The 22,670-nt window shown below is 43.0% G+C and overlaps 1 protein-coding gene across 2 annotated transcripts in view; it reads right to left on the reverse strand.

The window, feature by feature from the left end:
- NTRK3 (neurotrophic receptor tyrosine kinase 3) overlaps nucleotides 1–22,670 on the reverse strand; it is a 367,569-nt gene that overhangs the window by 1,170 nt on the left and 343,729 nt on the right. Inside the window, exons 17-18 of one of the 2 annotated variants that reach the window (XM_040642772.1) lie at nucleotides 7,264–7,305; nucleotides 2,251–2,409 (exon numbers count right to left, since the gene is read on the reverse strand). In XM_040642772.1, the coding sequence (XP_040498706.1) occupies nucleotides 2,251–2,409; nucleotides 7,264–7,305 (201 nt within the window). The remainder of the gene's footprint in view (nucleotides 1–2,250; nucleotides 2,410–7,263; nucleotides 7,306–22,670) is intronic. The other variant, XM_040642769.1, reaches the window with a different exon arrangement.

Raw genomic sequence — 22,670 nt, forward strand, 5'->3', positions numbered from 1 at the left:
CCAGCTGGCCACGTAAGGACCAAGCCTGTAATCTGCGGTTCATTTCCAATTTCTCAAAGACACTTCTTTGCTGACATCTAACATGTGACTTTTCAGGTTTTCACCTTCCTCGTCTTGGATTTGTTTTTAATGTCTCCCTAACTCGATCATTATGAAACCCTGGGCAGCTTCCCCCAAACTCCAGCTTCCTCGTTCGGAGGTGAGTCATAATGATAAAATACACGGACTCATGTCCAGTTGAATGCCTCCAGGGTCTTTGCCCCCCTCAGTCTGTGTTTAGTTGGCCAAGAGAAGTGCCTTTTGTCTCCTTTATCTCCCCATGCTGTCCCCAACAGCGCCCTGTCTGGGGCGTTGGCTCATGTCACTCTGACCCGAGGACAGCTTGTCAAGCCCCCGAGGTGTCAGCACTCTCTTGGTCTGTTCACCCCAGGGTCGGCACCAGCCCATGAGGCTCGTTTCTGTGCCAGCCCGATCGGTCTCCAGCTGCTCATATTCTCTGTTGTTATTAGAGCCCTGTTTCCACACCCCATTACCTTCACCTCCACAGAAAGGGACCCAGCTCAAACTGCGGCAGCTGCTAATGCCACGATCAAAAGCACTCGCTAGTGTCTCATCCGGTGTGAGGCTCGCTGGGTTGTCAACCTCCATAAAGAAACCCATGATCAGTGGCTAACGGTACTTGGCTGCTCTGGGCTGTGGAGAGGGACAGGTGGCTGGGGGCAGGAAGCCCACCTTCCAGGCCAACGCTTCACCAAACTGTGTTAGAAATGAGCAGAAACACCTTGTTGGCTACTCTGAGCTGGCTTGGATCTCCAGGGAAGACCTTCTGCTGTCACCAATAGTGCCCTCCACCCAGATCCCCTCTTTAATGGGGCCACCAAACTACAAGGAGGCTGTCCTCTGGCTGTTCTACTCGTGTGCATGCATGTGTGTGCAGGAGTGTGCACGTGTGCATGGACGCGGGTAGGTATTTGCACAGATGCACGGACATGTGTGCATGTTTGCGTGTGTGTGTATGTGTGTGCCCCATGCCCCAAGAAAACAGCAACAATTTTTTTTTTAAAAAACACTGCAACAGATGGGTGCTGATACATACTCTTTTTTTTTTTTTTTTTAAGGTCCTGAAAGTGTTTGTCCTACTTTGGAAAAAGTGGTCAAGACTCACTCAGCTGGAGATTGATCAGATACTACAGATTTAAAGAAATATCTTCTTTTCAGGCCCTGAAACTCACTGTTTAGGGCACAGGAAAGGAAGGAGGAATACAGCTTCCAAAAACAAAGACGCTTTCTGGAATATTCGGATAAGATTGCAATATTAAAAGGCCCTTGTCTTCATGTTTTTGTAGACAACAGAAGACCATAAAAATAACTGCAATTTCTTATAGGTCTGCTTGGTTGGCAATCTGAGCCCGTTACTGTCTATGAACTATCCTGAGTTCTCCAGGGCAACATGAGTCTGGTCCAGACATAAATGAGAACCGCCCCGACTGGCTTTGGAGGCAGGCATCCCATGGCCATGGCCCATGCCTTCTCCATGCCGCAGAAGCCCCCATCGGAGTCTCTCCAGAACCCCAAGCAGGTCCCTTCCCTTTGCCCTGAATCTCTACAGGTATTCACGCGGAAAGGACTGAGTTAATACAGCTGAAGTGCTTAGAAAAGTACCTGACACTAGATGATAGCTGTTGTGAAAATTCGATTGCTGCTATTTTTATTATTATTATAAATCAAAATTACGAAAGCATAGAATGTGTTTATTATTATTTTGTTTACTATCATGAGCCCTTTTATTCCTGGAGGTCCACACACAGCTCTATCAATAACGTGAAACTGGCCTTCCCCATCCACCATTCTCTGCACATCCCGGGCCTGGCAGGCCGGACACCTTTGGGAATCCAGATCCTTTGGGTGTTTCCACAAGATGGCACAATTGAAAAACTCAGAGTTGTTCTTTGTTTTCATGCTCCGTCTTAGTGAAACATTTGTGATTTTTAAGTGTAGCAGAACAAACAGATCCGTGACTCGCATCTCAATTTAGACATCTGATTTCATGCTCTCCTGACAATTATACCACACTCCCTACAGCTCTAATGTTTTTCCTACTGAGAAGCTCCCCCTCTTGCTTATACCTATACTTGCCCAGCTAGCTCCAAACACCACCTCATGTTTGGTATGCTAGGTCTAATTCCTGGCCTGAGATAACTCCTATCAGCCTACCCCAAATGGAGGTTCCCATCTACCCCCGCCCTGTACCTCTGTGTTTGAGAGCTGGAACCATGGCTGCTTTCCATAGGTGAAGATCTCCCAAAGGATCACCCCAAAGCTCCACACGTCGCTCTCCGTGGTGAACTTCCGGTACATGATGCTTTCAGGGGGCATCCAACGGATGGGGAGCATGGTGTGTCCTCCCACCTAAAAGGGGTCAGCACAGAGGCACACAGAGAGTGACCAGATGGCCAGAATCGGTCCCTGCCTGTCTGCACTCCTCGTAAGTAGATGCACGCTCAATGCGTCTTATTCTAAGATCGCTACGGCCTGACGCAACTCAGGTCAGAGGCTCAGTGGGGGTACTGACACCCAAGGTCTACAGTACCGGAGGCAGCTAGAGTCGCAATTAGAGATAATCCCTAAGGGAAGGCAGGTTCCTTGGCATGGAGTGTAAAGAAAGATCACAAGACGATTCAGGGTGGGAGAGGTTTTAGAATCTGGTACTATGGTGAACCTAACCTTGAAAGGAGGTCCAGAGGGAAGTCAGCAGAATCACTGAGGGAGGCCATCAAGTACCTGAGTATTTGCAGACATCGAGTTGAACTCCTTGGCCGAGGTGGTTAAAGTGCAGTATTATCCAAGGGCATCTAATCTGTAGAACTACGACGTTTCCTTCTATCTGACAATCCTGAATGTCTCAGTGTAACTTATGGCTCAGTGTTTCAAGTGAAGGGGACAGGGAAGTTCCAAATGTATGGAAGACCATGTGCTCGTAAGAAATCAGGTAGAGAAAGGGAATTTACGGCAGTTCTTAGTGACATCTCAAAGGCCAGTGAGAAAAGCCTCCTTTAAAATAGCCTAAGGAGACCCATCTGTTGGTCTACAGATCTGACAGTCAAGGACAAGAGGAAGTGACTGACATCCAGGGTACCCTTTCCTGAGAAAACATTAGGGAAATCCTCACAGCCCAGCAGGCTAGAGGTCTTAGCATAAGTGGAAGAAAATTTGCAGCATGTTTTAAAACTCAGGAACTCACTGCATCATTAGTAAACAGAACATCAGAAATGGGAACTTTTGGCTCATACATAGAATTTGTTGTTAGAAAAATGCTTGCCGTTGATAGAGCTCTCTATAAATGTCCTGATGAACTATTAATTAGAAGTTCTCTATGGTGGGTAAGTTGGAAGGGATAAGGATAATGAACACTTAGGAAAGAATGACTTATTGGAAAATGGGCAATCTTATTTCTAAAAAGGGAAAATGATGTTTGCCTTATCTACTTGAAATATTTTAGAAGATAAATGATGACAAGGATTTGCAGAAGCTGTTTTCAACCTGGGATTTGATAACCGAGACAGCTCTGTGTCATGTGTAAAGACAAATGAGGGGGTTTCTTTCTGACAAGCAAAGACTCCGAAAGTTTACCACTCACAGCTTTTCAGAAAATAAAGGAGCAAAAATTAAGCGAGGATTACTCCAGAAAAACAGAAAAAAAGAATCTAAAATAGACAATGACTGGGAACATAACGAATAACGTAGAGCATATAAGTCACAAAAACACAATTTAAATCTAAATAGTCGTTGCTAATTTGGTAGTAAAATGTGAAACAATTACTAATAAAGTCTTCCTGTAAAATAGAGACGTAAAGTAAACAATAATACTAATAATGCTGAGAGTACCACGACTGCTACTGTTAACACTACTTCTCTGGAATGAAACCTTCAGATAATTTCAGCCATAAGCACATAGAAGAGTAGAAAGAGAAATCATTAAAAGCCTGGCAAAGGCTTTGTCTTTTAGGGAGGGCAAGCGAGTTTACAGACACTCATGACTTGTTGATTATAAGAGTTTCAATTTAAATTTGCTTGCTAAAATTTTTAAGTGCCTCCTAGAAGAACAGAAATAGTACATATAGCTTCCGGACCAGTTTTTAGAAAAAGGAACCAAAAATCTCTAACCAATAGCAAAAAGATGACGAGAAAGAGGAATGGGCTAATGATACTGAAGGCACACTATGAAAAAGAAGTTTAAATAATATCTTTGCATATAATTTATATCTTTTATACAAAGATAATAATATCTTTATAATAATTTGTATATAATATAGACACTATATACAAATAGGTTATACTGCCTCTTAAATAAGAGAAAATTTATGTAAAAATCAAGATGTGTGTTATTTAGAGAAGACGTGCAGAAAATATTAAAAATGAAAGAATGCAAAAATACAACAATAAAAGGAATAAAGAATATATATTAAATACATATATTTGAAATACACAATAAATGATTTAAATGCATAATATTGAATATATAAAATGCTGACAATTAAAACATGTGGAAAAAGTTTAGAATGCCAAGATTTAAAAGTTAAAAAAGTAATGTACATATTTCAAGATGGCAAAATTCAGCATTATGATAATTATGAATTATTAGGTTCCCAGTAACATAGCAACAAAAATATACAAAGAGTTAAAATAGGATATAAAGCAAAGGAAACTGATAAAATACCATTATAATGGAAAATCAAAACGCTTCTTTCACAATGGACAGATCAAGAAGACAAGATAAACAAAGACACATTTTGAAAAAACAGATCGTGGTTTTAATTGATAGATATGAGTATTACGATTGTGTGTCCTTCAGCCTCCATAAAAAGTTGAAAATTATTTTCAATTATCTGAAACAATTTATAAAACCAATCACATATTGTACCTCAAAGGAAAGCTGAAATGCCAAGAGAAAAAACACAGCAAACATAAAATAAAAATGAGAAACATTTTCTGTGCCAAATAGAAGTTCACAACAAAAGAATAATTTTTTAAAAGTTTCTCTCTGGGCAATTAAAAAACTATTTGGTAAAGGAATAATTGAAAATTAAATGTAAAAGTATTTATTATGATAATTAAATCTGTATTCATTGGGGGCACCTGGGTGGCACAGCGGTTAAGCATCTGCCTTCGGCTCAGGGTGTGATCCCGGTGTTACGGGATCGAGCCCCGCATCAGGCTCCTCCGCTATGAGCCTGCTTCTTCCTCTCCCACTCCCCCTGCTTGTGTTCCCTCTCTCGCTGGCTGTCTCTATCTCTGTCGAATAAATAAATAAAATCTTTAAAAAAAAATAAATAAATCTGTATTCATTGAAACCTATGAAATACAGAGAAAGTTATTTTTTAAATTATAACATGTAAGCACCTATTTTTAAAATAATAAATTAAAATGTGATTCAACAACAAAAGGTAGTAAAGACCTACACGACAATAGAAAGAAAGAGCAAATAAATAATAAAGATAAAATGAGGCAACTAATGAATCATCGAACTTTACATCAGAAACCAGGGATGTACTGTATGGTGACTAACATAATATAATAAAAAATCATTATTAAAAAATAAAAAATAAAAAAAATATATAATAAAAAAACATTTAAAAAAAGATAAAATGAGGAATTAGTATAAAAGAAAGCAAAGCAAACCAACCAACCAAAAGGAAAAAATTTTAAAAGGAGACTATATCTATACAATTAATTGGTAATAAAATCCTTTGGCAAAGTTAATAAAGACACAGAGGAGAAAAATGTAAAATGTTAAAAATATTACAACAATTAACTTGGAAATAAAGATGTCATAATTGATTTACTAGAAAAAAATAATGAAAAAAGAGAGAAGTAGAAAGTTCAAACACAAAAAACAATTACAATTGTAGTAAAAATTCTATACATTAAAACAGTACAAGGTCCGGATGATTTTTGGGGGTAAGTTCTACTAAAATTTCTTATCCTATTTATACTTTTCCAAACCAAAAAATAAAAAATAAAAAAAGTTAGAAACTTTCCCAAAGAAAGTTCCCAAAACTTTCTGTAACTTGAATACTTCTGATGATGAAATCAGTCAAACATAGCATATAGCCTTCAATACATGAGTACAACCATAGATATTTTATCTATATATGTGTAAAATTATCTGTTATGAATACAGCCTCCAAATATGAATAAAATATTATACTGAATCAGCAAGATATTATAAGAACTCCATATTATAACTCAATAAGATTTATAATAGAAATGCAAGAATGCCTCAGCCTTAAGAAATCTAGTGCTTAATTCACTAAATTAAGAGATAAAAGAAGAAAATCCATCCTTTCAAAAGATGACAAAATTTTCAACACATTTTCCTGATTAAATGGCCAAATTCATTAGTAATAGATGGTAATTTCCTTTATTTAACACACTGACTATTATATGTGCTAATAAAACTTTAGAAGCATAGAAAAGTATCTTCTATCGCTGATTTTACACAATACCGTTGAGATGGTCCTAGCCAATGCAATAAAGCAAAAATAAAAACAAGGTAGAAGCATTGAAGAGTCAAAAACCATTGCATGCATATGATTAAGACTTATTCAAGGTATTTAACTAAAAAGCAATTAGAATCATTATACAATTTAGTAAGCCACCCAGATATAAAATGAACCTAGAAAAATCAAACTATCCTCAGTAGTAACAAATTCAATGGAAAATAAGATTGTGTGTATAATAGCAACAAAAAAAATCTTAATTCCTAGGCATAAACCTTAGCAGAAAATGTACAAGGTCTAGTTAAAGAAAAGTATTGAAAAACATAATAGAAGGTCTTAACATATGGAAAGATATGTCATTTCCTTGAATAGGAAGACTCGATGTCATAAATCTCTCATTCCTCCCTCAAATTAGTCTGCAAATTCAACACAACCTAAATGAAAACCCCAATGGAATGATGTATGAAAATTGACAGGATGACATCAAAATTTGTCTAGAGGAATAAAAATGAAGATATATTTGAAATAGAACGACAGGGGAGATTTACTCTATCAGATTGCAAAACATATTATCAAACTACAGGAACGAACACACTGTGTTATTGGCATAGATATAGACAAATTTCATTGATCAATGGAACAAAATAGAGTCCAGAGGCAGACCCATGTATAATATTGGAATTTAATATATGAAATGATGGGTTAGTAATCAAAGTGTTGGGACAATGAACTATTCATTTGAAAAGTACACTTAGATACCTACCTCACACCATATACAAAAATCATTTCCAGATGGATTAAAGAGCTAAACATAAAAACAAAACAATAATAATATTAGAAGAAAACTTAGAAAAGTATCTGTATAACTCAGGAGAAGAAGGCCTTCCTAAATAAGACACATGTTCAAGAAGCCATAAAGGATAGGATTTAGTGATACAACTTGTAAAAACCAATCACTTTTTGCATGGCAAAATACAAAATAAGTATAGTTAAAAAACAAATGACAGAGGAAATATTTCAATATATGTAACAAAGAATTAAAATCCATATATCATAAACTGTTCCTTTAAATTAGTCTTAAAAAAGCAAGCCAACCAAAAAAAAAATGAATAAAGGATAGAACAGATGATCCACAAAAGGGCTACAAAGGAACACAAACATATGGACAGATGCCCATCAACACAACAAAGAGACACAGTTTGGATGTCATATGGGGAAAATTGAGAAGATTGATACTACCTAGTGCTTGAAAAGGTACGAGGATACAGTTATTCTGAGGTGTCCCCGCACACAGCGCCTTATCTGCGGGCAGCGTGGCTGGGTCCGTCCACACTGAACATGTGGAGTGCCTTGTAACTCAGTAATTTTACTTCTAGGAGTCTTAGAAAATATTTGCTCTTATAAGCAAAAATAAGTGGTTGAAAGGGATGTTTATTTCATTGTTTTTAAGGGCAACAATTTGTCCATCATTATATATTTATTTGTAGAGGTTCAAGGGAATGTAGTGGAGTATGTGTAGTGATATGTAAGTAGGTCTAGGATACATTAAATGAAAACACAAGACATTAATATATATATACATATATATAAGCATTCTAATTCATGTAGAAATGTGTATACATAAGCAAGTACATTAAAAGGGAATAATGCAGAAGTCTGTAAATGCACAGAAAAAGATCCAGAAATAGAGTCATTAAACTAATATTTCTTCTGGAGAAAAAAGTGAGAGTGAGCACTGACCAAGGAGGAAATCCCACTTATATGTATTTCTATGCTGTTTATAATTTCATCATGATCATGTATCACATTTGAAGTTTAAAAACTATAAAAGGAAAAAGTAAACATCCAAAAAAAGGAAAACCAGTGGACCTAATTTATGTAAGTTCTGTATCAAAAGATGATGTTCTGTAAAGAAAAAGTATGTTTGTGATAGAATTTTGTGAAATAGCTTATTTGACCTGGTTTCTTGGTGAAAAAAATAAAATACAGAATCATTCCTCTTGATGAAAAATTTTAAGTCATGGATTCCTCCAAATTGATGCTGGTGTTTGCCTCATTTAATGATTTTATACGCAATTCAGAAGAAGTGTTCCAGACTGAAATCTCCAAATTTACAAAGAGGGAGTCATTCAAGTGTGCTGGTGTAAACCTTGATGAGCTTAAGTGTTTGGGAATAAAAGTATTAGAAGGGTATTAACTGACTGCAGGGACCCCAGTACGAAAAATTTTATCAAGATGTTCACCACCAGTGTGGGTGAAATTTATCAGGCATTCCTCCAGAAGTGGACTAAAATATATCAAGAGGCCAGTAACATAACAAAAAGAGCAATAAACTGGGAGTCAGAAGCGTTGGGTTGTGATGTGACCTTAGACAAGCCCTCAAGCTCTATTTTCTCATCTTCAACATAGGAATCAAGCAACACCCCTTCTTAAAGTAAGATGAGGTATGCAAAATCCCACTGAGTATTGTTAAATGTAATAGTATACACGTAAAGTGCAATGACTATTTACTATGTGTGTCCTTACATGCTCATGGGCAGCCTCACAAACCTAATTTCCTGGTTTCCATATTCCCCATAAAGACCTACCTAGCCTACACTGATTTTTCCTCCAGGAAAAAAAATCTACATCCCGTGTTAAAACCTAACCAGACAAGCAATGGGCTGACATAATAGTCTTCCTAAGAGTAATACCAGTGAATGCACGCTGAGCACCGGCCACGTACCCCTCATTTAATCCCATCCTATATGATTGAATTCCCTATTGTCCCCATTTCACAGATGAAAATAAGGTAACTTGCCTAGGCACTGCCTGAGACATCCTAGCCAATGATCCAAACTCTCGAGTTACATTAAGACCTGTGAAGGCGGAGCTTTGAAACAAGAGACATACAGGAATAAGGCAAGGATTCCAAGAAATGATTCTGCAAAGAAAATAAGCACTTGGAGATCTTTGGATTACACTACCTTGGAGGACACCTCCCACCACCCGTATTAGCAAGGATCCCCGAGATGTCAGCCTGGTCATCTACCATAACATCCTCTTTCACCTAAGCTAACAGCAGACACTGGTGATCGCTGGCCAGACCCACTATTTCATTAGCGGCGACAGAAGGGTGGCATTCTAATTCTAGCATATACTTGCCGGAAATCTTCTAAAAGGAAAAAAGTTCCCTCATTAACTATTTGGGTATACCTTTGGGCAGACAACGGAGTATTTAGAGGCTATGCTATGGATGTCAGGAGTGTTCATTGCTATTGGGTTGGTCATTATTTCTAGGTGTTTATAATAGAAGTAGTTAGGAAAAACTTTTAAAAGAAAATACATCATGAGTTCATATTGATTTTTCCAACTCAAATTAAGGATTACAGAGCTTTCACTTCACCTCTTTGATTTTGTATCAGTATTTTTTTCTTACGCTGAAAATCTTGATTCCATTAGTAATATTACATAGTTGCTTTATCCTAATATATGTTTATAAAATATATAGAATATACTTAATATACAGTTAGGCTTATGTGTTTCATTTTGCTTTTTATTTTGCATAATTGATTCAATTCTACAAATTTAAATGTTTATAATGATGTGAAAACTGTCCCACGGTTTCAAAGCTAAAACCAACAAAGTATGGGAAACCCAAGTCTGAACCATCTCTGCCCACTCCCCCCACCCTGATCTCTTCCTTGCCTCTAGGTAACCATTTTTTGGGTATGATGCTAGTTTATTCTTCTATTGTTTTTAACATAGGAAAATACAGGTTATATTCATTTTCTTCATTCTCTTAGATAAAAAGTAACATACCTGTTGTGTACTTTACATTTTTTTCTCTGGGGTACTGGTTCCTTTACAGCTACGTAGGACCCCACTGTGCCTGAGCATGCCACAGTTCGTCTACCCAGCCCCCCACTGATATTTCCACCCTTTGTTATTCTCAGTAGGGAAGGTGCATTTTTTACATTTATCTTGGGTGACTCCTCACCCCATACAGAATAAGAGCCTAGAATTCCCATTCAGTGTAACAGGCAGGGAGAGACTGCAGTGTCCACTGAAGTGGTTCCCATCCAGGAGCCACAAAACTTTGGAGACATGTGCAGTTTTTTCCAGTGGGTACCCAGGCAAGGGAAAGCGTGGAAGGATTTCACTGGTCCTAAACTCCCATACAGATTTTTTTTCTAACATGGACTGAGCACCCACTGTGGCCCAGCAATCCCCTTTCCCAACCGTGAGCACGCACGCACACACACACACATACACACCTGCCACTCTCAAAAGGAAACACAAGTCTCTCACTCATCCTAAATCTCAGGGGAGAAAACCTACAGAGTACAAATAAATAAACCCTATGAAATACTGGTACAGGTGTTGAAAATGAATGTCTCTACTGGCTAGAAAGCAAATCCTTTTGCACATCGAGTCATTTCCAATTCTTTTCAAACAATTGAAGGGGGACAGACCTAAAAGAATGATCAGCTAAGTGGAGACTAAAAAGAAATTTTGATAAGACGCCAGTATGAGATTTGAGGCAAATAGACAACCAATTGTTAAAAGAACTGAGTCACAGTGCTGTAACAAAACGCTTTCCTTGCCATTTATTTGTTTAGTGTAAACGTTTCTCAGTTCTTGTAGTTACATAAATAAAAAACAGGAATAGAACTGATCCTGAACCTTCCTTACTTTAGCAATAAATAATAGTCATTATGGACTAATGGAAAAATGTAGGCGATGCATTTCCAAAAACATCATATTTCCTATCGTTCGTATTCATCAAAGTTGTGATATAAATGCGTTACTTTGATCCGCTGCCTACTTGCTGTGTATTGCTAATAATTGTAATGATAACTCAATCCCAAAATTCTTACCATCTAGAAACTAATGGCTATCAGACATTAAAAATTAAATTTAAATCTTCATACATATTTTTGTCATATTAAATTATGATAGAGTGGCCAATAAAAGGCTTCCATGCATAAAAATATAATACATAAGGATAAAATTTGGTAGGGTAACTGGAATGAAAACATAAATTCAGGAAGAAGAAGGAACCATGTAAAACTGACTGAGCACTGTTCATGTGTTTAACAGATGATGTATCAAATTGCTCTGGTATTCAAAGTTCATTAGATACATTACAGGAGTTATGTATTTTTTTAATGCCAATATTTACAATATTCTGGAAACGGCATTGTTTGCAACTATTTGAAATTACATTGAAGATTTTACATAGCAACTTACAAGGTGTGGGGAGCCACGCATAGGTGATTTTTCAAAATTCTTTTAGGGGCATCAAGGTTTGAAGACCACAGGTCCAGAGACCGAGCTCCTAGCGGTGTGAAGATTGGAGTCTTGTCTCTCTGCCTCAATTCTGTCCTTCCTCGGGGCGGTATCCCACCCATCCTGGTCAGCAGTATAAGGCGAGGGGATGCAAAAGGTGGGAAGAAAGAGTAGCCGCCTCACCTCCAGCCAGGGGTGCCTGCCCCAAATCCCCGAACCCCACTTCTTTAAGTCCTTAGCCCTCGCTCCCCACCCTGCCCTGGGGGCCAGGAGTAGCGGGACTGCAGGTGTGAAGACCTGAAGGAGGATCTCAGGCTGCAGTTCCACTGAGGGCAGGATGCCCCGCTGCACGGAGTTCTTCTCGGGGGGGTGTCCCCCCCGCCCACCTCGGCACAGCCGCCTCTCCTCTCCCGTCTTCCCTGAACAAGGCACTGTCTTGCTCTTTTCCACAGAAAGAGACACCCACTCCCCTGCAGGCAGACGGATCCCACTGCTCTGGGTTAAAGAGGAACTCTGAGCTCTAGAAGGGCCCGCAGTTCTCTGCATCTCATTACACAGAAAAGGAGGCAGCTGGTGGGTTACAAAGACCACACAGAAGCCCGCTTCTCTCCCAGAAGTTCAAAACAGCTCTGCTGGCGCGACTCGGACAAGGTATAAAGGAGACAAAGTGACCCATATTTTCCAGATAAAGAAACCACGGCGCAGCAAAGGTGAGCCGACACCGATTCACAGGGCGCGATATTTCTGGAACGAATGGAAGGATTCAAGCTACCTCCGGGATCACTAAGCTGTATGGGCCAAGTCAAAGTCTGTTAAAGTCCGTGGAAAGGGCAGTAGTAGCTTTCTGAAGACTTGTAAAAGCTTCGTGATGCACGTTAATGGCGAACAGCTTAATCATAACGACTGCCGTTTATCGTTGGTGTCATTTTTTTTTTGTTCAGTTTTAATCTTTCTTGATTGCATGTCTCAGCACATAGAAGAATCTCCATGTGCATGAGGAAAAAAACAGAAACCTCAGCATTGTGCACTCTCCAACCCCTGGAAATTCTCCTGGTCTCCCTCATGCCCCAGTGGCTCTGCCTCTTCCCCTCTGCTCTGCGTGTCCGAAGCGAATCACCAGCCAAGGCTGGGAGTCACCTTGAACGTGCCCCCAGCGGCAGCCCAGCATCCGCTACTACAGTCTTTAGAATCACTGCTCGTGAGAGCCTGGGGTTTCACGTACATGGGCTGCACTCGAGTATTTGCTACATTTAGCACGCAAATCCATACACCCATGTATCGGGAAGGGGAACACTTAGATGCACACGTGCGTGTCATTGCACACGCAGGTGGAGAGAGTCAGTAATACAGGCCTGTCGACCATGTCCTGATCACACGTAGCTGGTGCGATCTCCCTCCGACACCTCCTGAAATAAATGGCCTAAACGTAGGAGGAAAGATGCAACGTCCTCCTCGAATGTATCCTGTCCCCAAGACAGCAAAAATAAGCGGTTCTACCCTAAACCAGTTGATGCACTCTGCTGATGGCTTCCAGACTTCCGAATGGCATGACCGTCCTTCCCGAATTAACCCTTCTCGCGGCCTCTCCCCCACCCTGACAGCTGGGCACTCTTCATAGCTCCCTCCCCACATATGAGGGAGGCCGCCAAAGCCATAGAAATGGCAGTCTGCCTTTGCAGATCGTCCCCATTCCACCCACCCTCCTCCTGTCCCTGGTCCACTCTCCCTTCATTTTCCCCACTTGGCTATTCTGAATTACAGACATTGTATTTCCAACCAGCTTTCCCCCCCTCTGCCCAGCCCCGCTGGCCCATTCCCCAGGCATGCCACTTTGGCATGTATTCCTTCCAGGGTGCTCTTTGGGGGACCAGCCCTACCCGGTAACTGCACCCGCTCCACGTCCCCAAATCCCACACTCGTCAGAATCCAGGGCTCCAAAGGAGAGATTCAATGCTAAAGCTGTAGCTTAGGAACATAAACAGTTGGGAAAGGCCTTGGAAATTACCTAGCCTGCCTCCAGGCAAGAAAACCTTGCCTGGAAGAGAGGCAGTGACTTGCCCAAGGTCACTCAGAACAGTAAATGCAATGCAAGTCCCCTAGAGTCTTGTTCTTGTTTGCAGTTACGTTGTTTTCAATAAATGTATTCCTGGAGAAAAGCATATACACACACAGGGATGCAAATCAAAAATACACGGATTGAGTCGTAGGAAGTTTAAATTTCAGGTCTATAGCTTCTTCGTGCCCATCCTGTTGTGTTTGGACCCTGGGTCACCCAGTAGAACTCTGTTTCCCCAGTGGTGTGGGCGACGCCTTAGGGATATATTAGTCTGAATATTCATCGGACGTAAATCTACATTGTGGGTGAGCACCGTCAGACATGCACGTCTGTCCGTGGCTTCACCCCGGTTACAGAAATTTCATGGATGAAACCCTGAGATTTTCTATAGTGACATCTGACTTCTGACTTCATAAGGCAGAACTGTTTGCCTTCTTTTCGCCTCCCTCCCTCCTCCCGGTATAGTAGGACAAGCTATAACCTTGCTTCTTGTAGACACAAACTGAAGACCTCAGCCCCGGGTCTAGGAGGCCGTTGGGATTCTCTGGGGGGAAGGTGCAGACAGGCTCACAAAGCCGTCATTATAGCGTGGCTCCCTCTGAGCCGGGCTTTGTGACAGTTTATGCAAAAAAGCATCCATTTAGCAGAATGTCAGTGGAATGGCTGTTTCAGACTGAGCCTCTAGCCCCAGGATTAGGAAAAACCCTTGGAGTCTTCCAAAAATACAAGGAGTTTAAGAGCCAAGCTGTTTTGCAGTGTGAGCCTCGAGGATAAATAGGCCCATTGTGATTCTCCCCAATTCTCTTACCTGGAGCTGCGTCTGCCAGACGCAAGTTCTCAGATGGAAGGCCCAGGAACACATACCTTCGATAACTCCCCCTTTGGTTTTCCCCTTTCTAAATCCCGTCTAAATGCTGGCCCTCATTCAGACACCTCACTGTCCTGTATTGCCCCCAAGCAATATATATATTTTTTTAACGGAGCAGACAGTGCAAGTGCAAAGATATAGGTTGAAAAATAACTTGCCCTTATTTTCTTTTACAGATGCCTAGACATGGAGCCTCCTGGCTGTACTCAAATCTTCCAGTGGAGACGAACCATAGTGATGTTGTTTAAAGACCTCAATGCACCGAACGAAGCAGGACGTCTTACTTCAGCTCAGATCCTTGGATCACATTGGATCTAGACTGATCCCCCCAAACCCCGAGTGCTTGCCAGACATTAATAGGTAAAGGAAAACGGGCGAATAAAGCCTTCTTGTGATAAATCTAGATTTTTAATGTACCCTGTTTGGCTTTGGCTGTGCTCCCAAGGTGTTGATTTAGATTCAGACTTATTTACCAAACCTAAGAAACTCTCTTTCAGACAAGATTGGCTTTGCTCGATATTCAATGCCAAAAAAAAAAAAAAAAAAAAGTCTAAAAAAATACTATGACTGATATTGCAAACGTATGTACAGGATAAGGAAACAGACAATCTGAAGGAACAAAGGGGACAGTTTATAACTTAGCCAATGCCTTTCACTAGCGAAGCAACCTTAGGGAACTTATTTAACCTCCGGAAGACTCATCTTTCTTACGTGTAAAATAACAAACTCCATAGGACGTGTACGGAAATTCAGCGAGATATTAAATGAAACAAGCATGCAGGGTTTTCGTATTCACATGCACATACGTGTACGTAGCATGTTCAAGGTGCTAATTTCTCAGTCTTTATGTGTACTGTACAGCACTTCCCGTTTCTCCAGAAACTTGGAAAAGTTCTGCCCAGTGACCCTTACGACAATGAGATACCATTTCTGAATTATGGATGAGGAAGTCAGCTCAGGGATGGAAGGTCAGCAAGTCCAGGGTAGGCAGAGGCCAAGCTAGAAGTGAATCCCTCGCCCTACTCCAAATCCTTCTCCTGATGGGTTTTGTGGGTTCAGGACGATTCCACATCTAAGCACTGGGAACAGGTTTCCAGGATCAGTGGGGCTGCCAATTCAGATGCTTGGACTATTTGGCTGTTTACAAAAGCAAGGTTTCGACACCCAGAGAGAGCAGCGAATGCATGTCTCAGAGTAGACAAGACTGAGCTTCTTAGCATATTCTATGGACGGAGTTCAATGACTTCATTTCCTTTGTGTTAGGCCTCAGTGGCAGGAAAAAGAAGGAAAGACAAGATGATTTGAATTTAAAAAGCAAAGAACAAGACGGGATCCTTTTCCTCAAAAGGCAGACGGAGCTGTAAATTGTTTCCTCCAGTGATCTTCTCAGTGACATTGGTAACAAAAAGTGCTTCCTATTGATTGAATACCCATCAGCCTGAAGATGACAGAATTGGATTCCTTAGTCACCATCCTACAAAAGTATGACATCATCTGCCAATCCCGAGCCCAGTGGTGACCAGAGCTGACTTGCCCCAATGGTGGAAAAAGAGTTTTTCCAATAAGTGACAAAATGTTCTCCCTCGCTAGCCGGTGAGGTCCCATCTCTAAATAAGCTTAGGCTTCGTGCCCACCTCTCTTAGCTTGGGATGAGAAGCTGGACTGCTTGCCTTTCTTAATGGAAAACGTTTCTTTCCAATTCTAAGATCCCAGCAGCCCAGCACAGGGGACCTGCCACTTGCAAAGTCTGCGATGGGGACCACATGCTGCAATCATGGGAGAAACCGCATGCACAGCTCCTGCTGGGGCCTCACATCAGCTGCCCGGGAAGCAGGCGGCTGAAAACAGCCCCCTTTTGCTGAGCTTGGCCTCCATGTACCTCGGAGAGACTTTGGGAGGGCTGACTAATGAAAGACGGTTTAGAAAGCATAGTCAACAGTATGAAATGACTCTTAAGAGGTGCCTGGGTGGCTCAGTCGGTGAAGCATCTGCCTTCGGCTCAGGTCACGAGCCTTGCGTCCTAGGATCGCCCTCTCTCTCTCCATCTCAAATAAATAAATAAAATCTTAAAAAAAAAAAAAAAAAGAAATGACTCTTGACAGTGTTAGCATAGAGCATTATTTCCTACAATGACAGGGGTTTCTGCCCTGATCCGACACCTGTCACCACGAGGGGCTGCTTCTTAACTGTGTCTAAAAGACGTTTTGCCAGCTGCGGTCTCCCCATATCCCTCATTGTGATGATTCCAGGAGTATGATGTGGTTTGTGTATCTTTCATCTGTCTGGGCCACAGGTTGGAAGGAGGCAGATAGCTGTGTGTCTGGGCCGGTGGAGAGGTAAACTGAGGCAAGGCCTGACGCTCCTGGCAAAAAATGAACCTTGCGCACTCTACTCAGGGCAAGGGCAAGATGTCCTATTAGAAGAGCTGGTCGGTGCAAAAACAGGTCCCCCTAACGGGAACAGAAGACAACGCGCCCCTAAGCAGATCTTACAGTAGGGGCCCGATAACAGCGTGATACACTGACAAACACAGAGCCACAAGTTCATAGCCACGACACTTCAGGAAATCAGTTAACCTCTCTGAGCCTCAGTCTTCCCGTCTGCTATCCACCTCCTGAAATGGCCATGAGGATTGAACAAAACGACCCGCGTAAAGCATCAGGCATAGTATACGTGAACCAAAACAGGGAGCCACGCTCGCTCCAGCAAACAAATAATATTTGCGAGAAGCATCCTCTAGAAGGGAGGGGGTGCTGAATCTCTTGTGAGGGTGGATGGGGTACGTGGTGGTAGTAAACATTTAGGCTGGATTAGGAAGTAAATTTCCGGTGTCCTTGGCTATAGCTCTCTCCATGTAGGCTTACCCTGAGGAAGGAGAAGTCTCCTCCGGTTTTGTGCTGTGATGATCAACGAACCAGACCCTTGCCCCCTTCCTGCTCCCTCCTTCCACCTGCCCTGTGCCTTCACGAAGCATTCACAGCCCCCGCTCAAAGTGCTCAGAGCAGGCTGAACGGATCCGCCAAAAAGGCACGGCTGTAGCCAGAGGTAAAATCTACAACTTCCAGACCACTCCGAATTAATCATTCTAGCTGGAGGGAGACGCGGGCCTTTGGGCCCCCCTTTTGTTTTATTAACTGCCAACAGAAAATGCCAGAAGTAGCTGGGGAAGAAGTGCAAAATGGGGGACAGGGAACACTTTGCATATTTTAATTACTTCAGCAAACAATACACACCACGACAGAAGCCTGCCCCTACGTGGATGGCTAAGTCCCCGGGCAAAGGAAAGCTGGAAGAGCATCATGGGACAGGACATAAAAAAATACGCCACTCCTTCCACGAGAGGCTGCCTTATCCAGCTTCTCTGAGCTGCAGCCAAGCTCGCTGTCCACCGCTAACTAGTCTAGAGCAGTTCCGACTAGGGCCAGGAGAAGCAAACACTAAGCGCCTTCTCACACACCCAACGCTTTCTGGAGAATTCAGTGCACCGCTACACCCAACGGAAAATGGGATTCTTCTTTGAGTCATGAAATAAGACCCTCTAATTCTGAAGGAAGTTCCCTCGCACCTGGGAGGAGAGAACTCATAGGTCACTTGCTGGATCTCTGGCCGGACCACGAATGTGAAAGGGTGGATACAAGCCCTCACCCTTCACTTAAAAGGGGGGGAGGGGTTCAACTTGGAAAATGTGGTGGGATGACGTTCTCAGGGCAGCCTGCAGATGGGTGATCATAGCAGCTGAGACCCCTGTGAACTGCAAAGTGCTTAATAGACATAAGTTAGTACCACTACTATTTTTATGCATCAGGGGTTCCTAGTTAGCCCATCCCCTGAGCAATTCTAGGAAAGGGGTATTAATTAACCCAGCCACACAACCCATACAGTGCCTAGAGATGCCTCAAAGCATCCTAGGAGGGAGGAAGCAGCAAGCGAGATCTGCCACCACGGAATAGGGTGGAAAGAGCACTAGACCGAGACTCAGGCCATCCGAGCCCTTGCTCCAGGGCTCCCAGCGTGCTGCTCTGTGCTTTGGCAACGTCTGCTTCCTCCTGCTCTCATGTTCACGTCTGTAATGATTATGTAGCCAGAGCAGTGGGTTGCGAAGATTCTTCTCCGCTCGAAAACTGCCTGAGATTGTCCAAAGCAAAATTTTCTCTTTTGAATCAATATACCTAGAGCACTGAACAAAAGCTCATCTCAACGCCCTCCCCCACGTGGGCAGCCTGAGTTTCCAGAGTGGCGTGTGTATGCATGTGTGTGCGTGCGTGCGTGTGTGTGTGTGTGTGCATGTGTGTGTTGCAGGCAGGCCAATGAGGGCAACGGGCCAGAACTCAGAAGCTCCAGGGCTCTGACTTAGGTTTACATCATACCACCTGGCTCATCCCGGGGCCCCTGAGTCTCATATGTAAAATCGGTAGGGTGAGGAAAAGGGCTGTGCTAGTTGGCCTATAGGTATCATCTAGTTCCAAAGTACTATGATTCGGTGAGGCAGAGACTGGATAACCTCTGGGTGCCCCTCCCAGCGCTGCGAGGTTAGAGCTCTGAGACCCCCGAGTCTGACGCAGCCCGTTACTCTACAACGGGGCCCCAGAGTGCGTCTTTGCAGCAGAGGGTGGGAGCCAAGGGTAGTCTCAGATGAAAGGCATGGGGGAGCTGTCCCTCCACACAGCATCTGGCATCCCAAGCCATAATCTGAGGCACGCAGCTGCGAGCTGCTCCTTCTCCCTTATAAACAAGCCCTACCTCTTGGCTTCCCCTTCAAGGTCAAAAGGCGAGGGAAGGCTGTTCTGAGGATGAACCCAGGAGAAAGTCTTAAATGCTAAGCCAGTAATCACAGTTGGGTGGTTTTTTCAAAGGCATTCCTACTCGATTATACACATTCGTGTCTCCAAAAGCATAGAAGGAGGATTGGAGCAAGTGGACTTCTCGTTTTCAGGCTAACTGAAACTGGGTGAAGAATATTTCTCAGGGTCACCTGGTGGGTCCCCCAGAGGTGGAGCGAGGCCAAGTCTCGGGTAGGTAACCCGAACAGTTGAGGCCTCATCTGGATTTATCACAACAGGTAGAAAGAGATGCTTTCAGTATTCCAAGGTTGAGGTGGAAGGCTTGTCTCAGGGATACAGAACAACGTGCCGAGTGCCTAAACTAAGCCAGGATCTGTGCTAAATGAATTGAAACGCACTGCTTCATTCAGTCCTCCCAGTGGGCCTTGGCTGTGGAAATTAGTATTATCAACGGCATTGCACAGAGGAAGGAAGAAAGGGGTGAAGCAACTTATGGGAGTTCAAAAGGCTGAAGAGTGGAAGATCCAAGCCTCATGCCTCCATTAGTCTGACTCCAAAGCCAATGTTCTTCTGTACCACCGAATCAGAGCTCTTAAGCACATCCAAGGTGAAGGAAGACTCCCTGGGATGGTTTAAGGCATATAAATGGATGGGTTAGGGTGTCAGATTTTGGAAAATGTGATAGAAATCCTAGAACTTTATTTCTATAAAAACACCCATAAAAGCTGAAGAGGGATTGTTCATTCAGAAAGATCAAAATCTGCAGATGTAACGAACTACATAGGCGCGGCGACCATTCATCAAAACAACACGAGACAACTTGGGTGCTCCTCATTGAGAGACTGGAAAAAGCAGTCAGTCGTGGGCTTTGCTTCCTTAGTCTTTCTTTGGCAGCTTCTCTCAGCATGACGCCTGGCCCGACTCAAATGACACTGATCGTTTCATGCCTGGTCAGTGGGGTTCCCCCGATGGCGAGACATCTCCAGTGAAGACAAGTCTTTGTCACTGAACAGCTAGGCCCCAGATCAGCTGCTCAACCACTGTAGCATTTGAGCATCATAATTTCCAAAATTCCTTAGCCTTGATGGTTTGGGAATCTATTTCCCCATTATCGTCTCTTTCCCTGAGATCACGGTCTCAGGCAGGAAAGGGGGAAGACAGACAGAGAAGGAGGAATGGTAGGAAGGTTGAGTGAAGATGAGAAGAAGGAGGGAGAGAAAGAGCAATGTATGTTAAGCCCGGGGATTTAGTCCAGTCTTAGAATTAGGCCACACCAGAAATAAGTTTTAAATCTAGATTCTGTGATTATGAACACAGTACATTGCCTTTTCGCTAGGGATAGATTGGATTAGGTTTCTGTCACTTGCAGCGGAAAGAATCTTGATATAACGCTGGAAAATTCGGCTCTCAATTTAGTCTCTATCCCTAGGAATAAAATGTCTATTTCTAGAAATGAACTTAAGAAGAAAGACTCAAGAGAGATCCCAGAGGCCCAGAGAGAAACCAACTGCCCACTGCAACATGCTTGCTCTCATCCACAGAGTGACCTTTTCTCCTTTCCCACCCTGTACGGTGGCACCACATACCCGGGTTTCACCAGCCATAAAGCATTACAAGGACACAGCTTACAAACATGGGGCTCTGAGACCAACACCTACACTGAAAGCTTTCCTTGCATGGCTGCATCCGCCCACAGGCCGGCTGCTTCAGCCCAGAGCATTGGGCTGGAGGTTACATTAGACATCTACTTTCCATTAGGGTTAGCCACAAGTGCCAGGATGGGAGGAGGCCACAAAAATCAGAGGAACCATCTAATGCTCAAGAGAGACCCAGCTGACCCAGGCCAACAGAGATAGTGGAACTCACGTGATCTGATCCCCTCCAGCAACCCCAGACAGGAGGTCCTGTTGCAATTCTTCCAGACAAATGGGTTTCTCATGAGTCATTTGTCCCCATTTGGTTGCAGAAACCAACAGACGTGACCAACTTTGAAGATAAAGTCTGGAGCGAGGAGTACAGAATCCCATCACAAAGACTAGAGAGAACTTCCTAATGAACAGTCCCAGATGGTACATCTAGAATGATTCCCTTCCTTCATTGTCCTCTTCCCTCTGAATCACTCAGCCCTTTCACAGGAAGACCTGAGCTCCACTCCATTCCAGGAAACTCCTGTCCTGGTGCTCTGGGGGCCTTCTCTGATAGGAGACCTCTATTTTCAGATCATCAGAGAGCAAAATGTTAAGAAAGCTACGAGTTTGAAGATTAATTACCATTTAAAGGGCAGAGTTTCTATCTCTGGATAAATCTCCAGGTGAGAACTCAAAGGACTAGCCCTGGGAACAGCAGCTGATTTCCCTGAACCTATAAGGACATGAGGTACTGCATAATTAAGAGGCATCTCCCACAGGACAATGTATTAGGTTCCCCCGCCAAGAGGCCATCTTAACCATCTTGAACTGCAAGGCTTGGGAAGCAACAGGAAGGTGGGAAATCACATTCCGCAACGTCAGGGCTGTGAAACTCTCAAAGTCCTAGTGTGTGTGTTAGAACACTCTCCAGCTCATGGACACTTCACTGCACCCTGACCCACCCACAACCTCAGCGGTAGCTGAAGCACACCACCACACAGAGGGGGGTGAGAACACTCATCCGAAGATCCCATTGTGTGCCCTGAACATGCACAGGCATGCAAGTGTTCTCGGCTTCCTCAGCACAACTGGGCTCATACACCCCTGAGCTTCTGGTGCGAAAGGGTGTATCCCTAACCAGGTTTCTAAGGAGGTCTCTGGACTGGGGCATACTTGTGACTGTGTGCTCTCACAGACTTCTGTCGAAGGCCTGGGCACCGTCCTTCCAGCTGCAACTAAACCCTCCCTAGAATTCTGAGACATCCTGTATGTGTGTGTAGCAGGGTGGGCCTTCTGTAACCAGTGAAAGGAGGGATATCCTTGCCAGCTTGAAATAGAACCAGACTTTTCCAATCTTTACCCCTGCTCCCAACTGGGACTCCTTGGGGCATGAGTGTAGAATAGAGAAGCCAAATGACGTTAAGATGAGTTCATATCTTAGAAGAAAATGTAGTTTGCTTGCTCGTTTGTTTTTGCCAGAAAGACAAGAAGACTCAGCGGGATAAGTCGGAGGAAAGTTCCCCATGGAAGCAGATGAAGGATGCTTTGCTCCCTAGCCCTGAGTAG

Source organism: Ursus maritimus, unplaced genomic scaffold, assembly GCF_017311325.1.
Source record: "Ursus maritimus isolate PB19 unplaced genomic scaffold, ASM1731132v1 scaffold_27, whole genome shotgun sequence".
NCBI classification, from domain to species: Eukaryota; Metazoa; Chordata; class Mammalia; order Carnivora; family Ursidae; genus Ursus; species Ursus maritimus.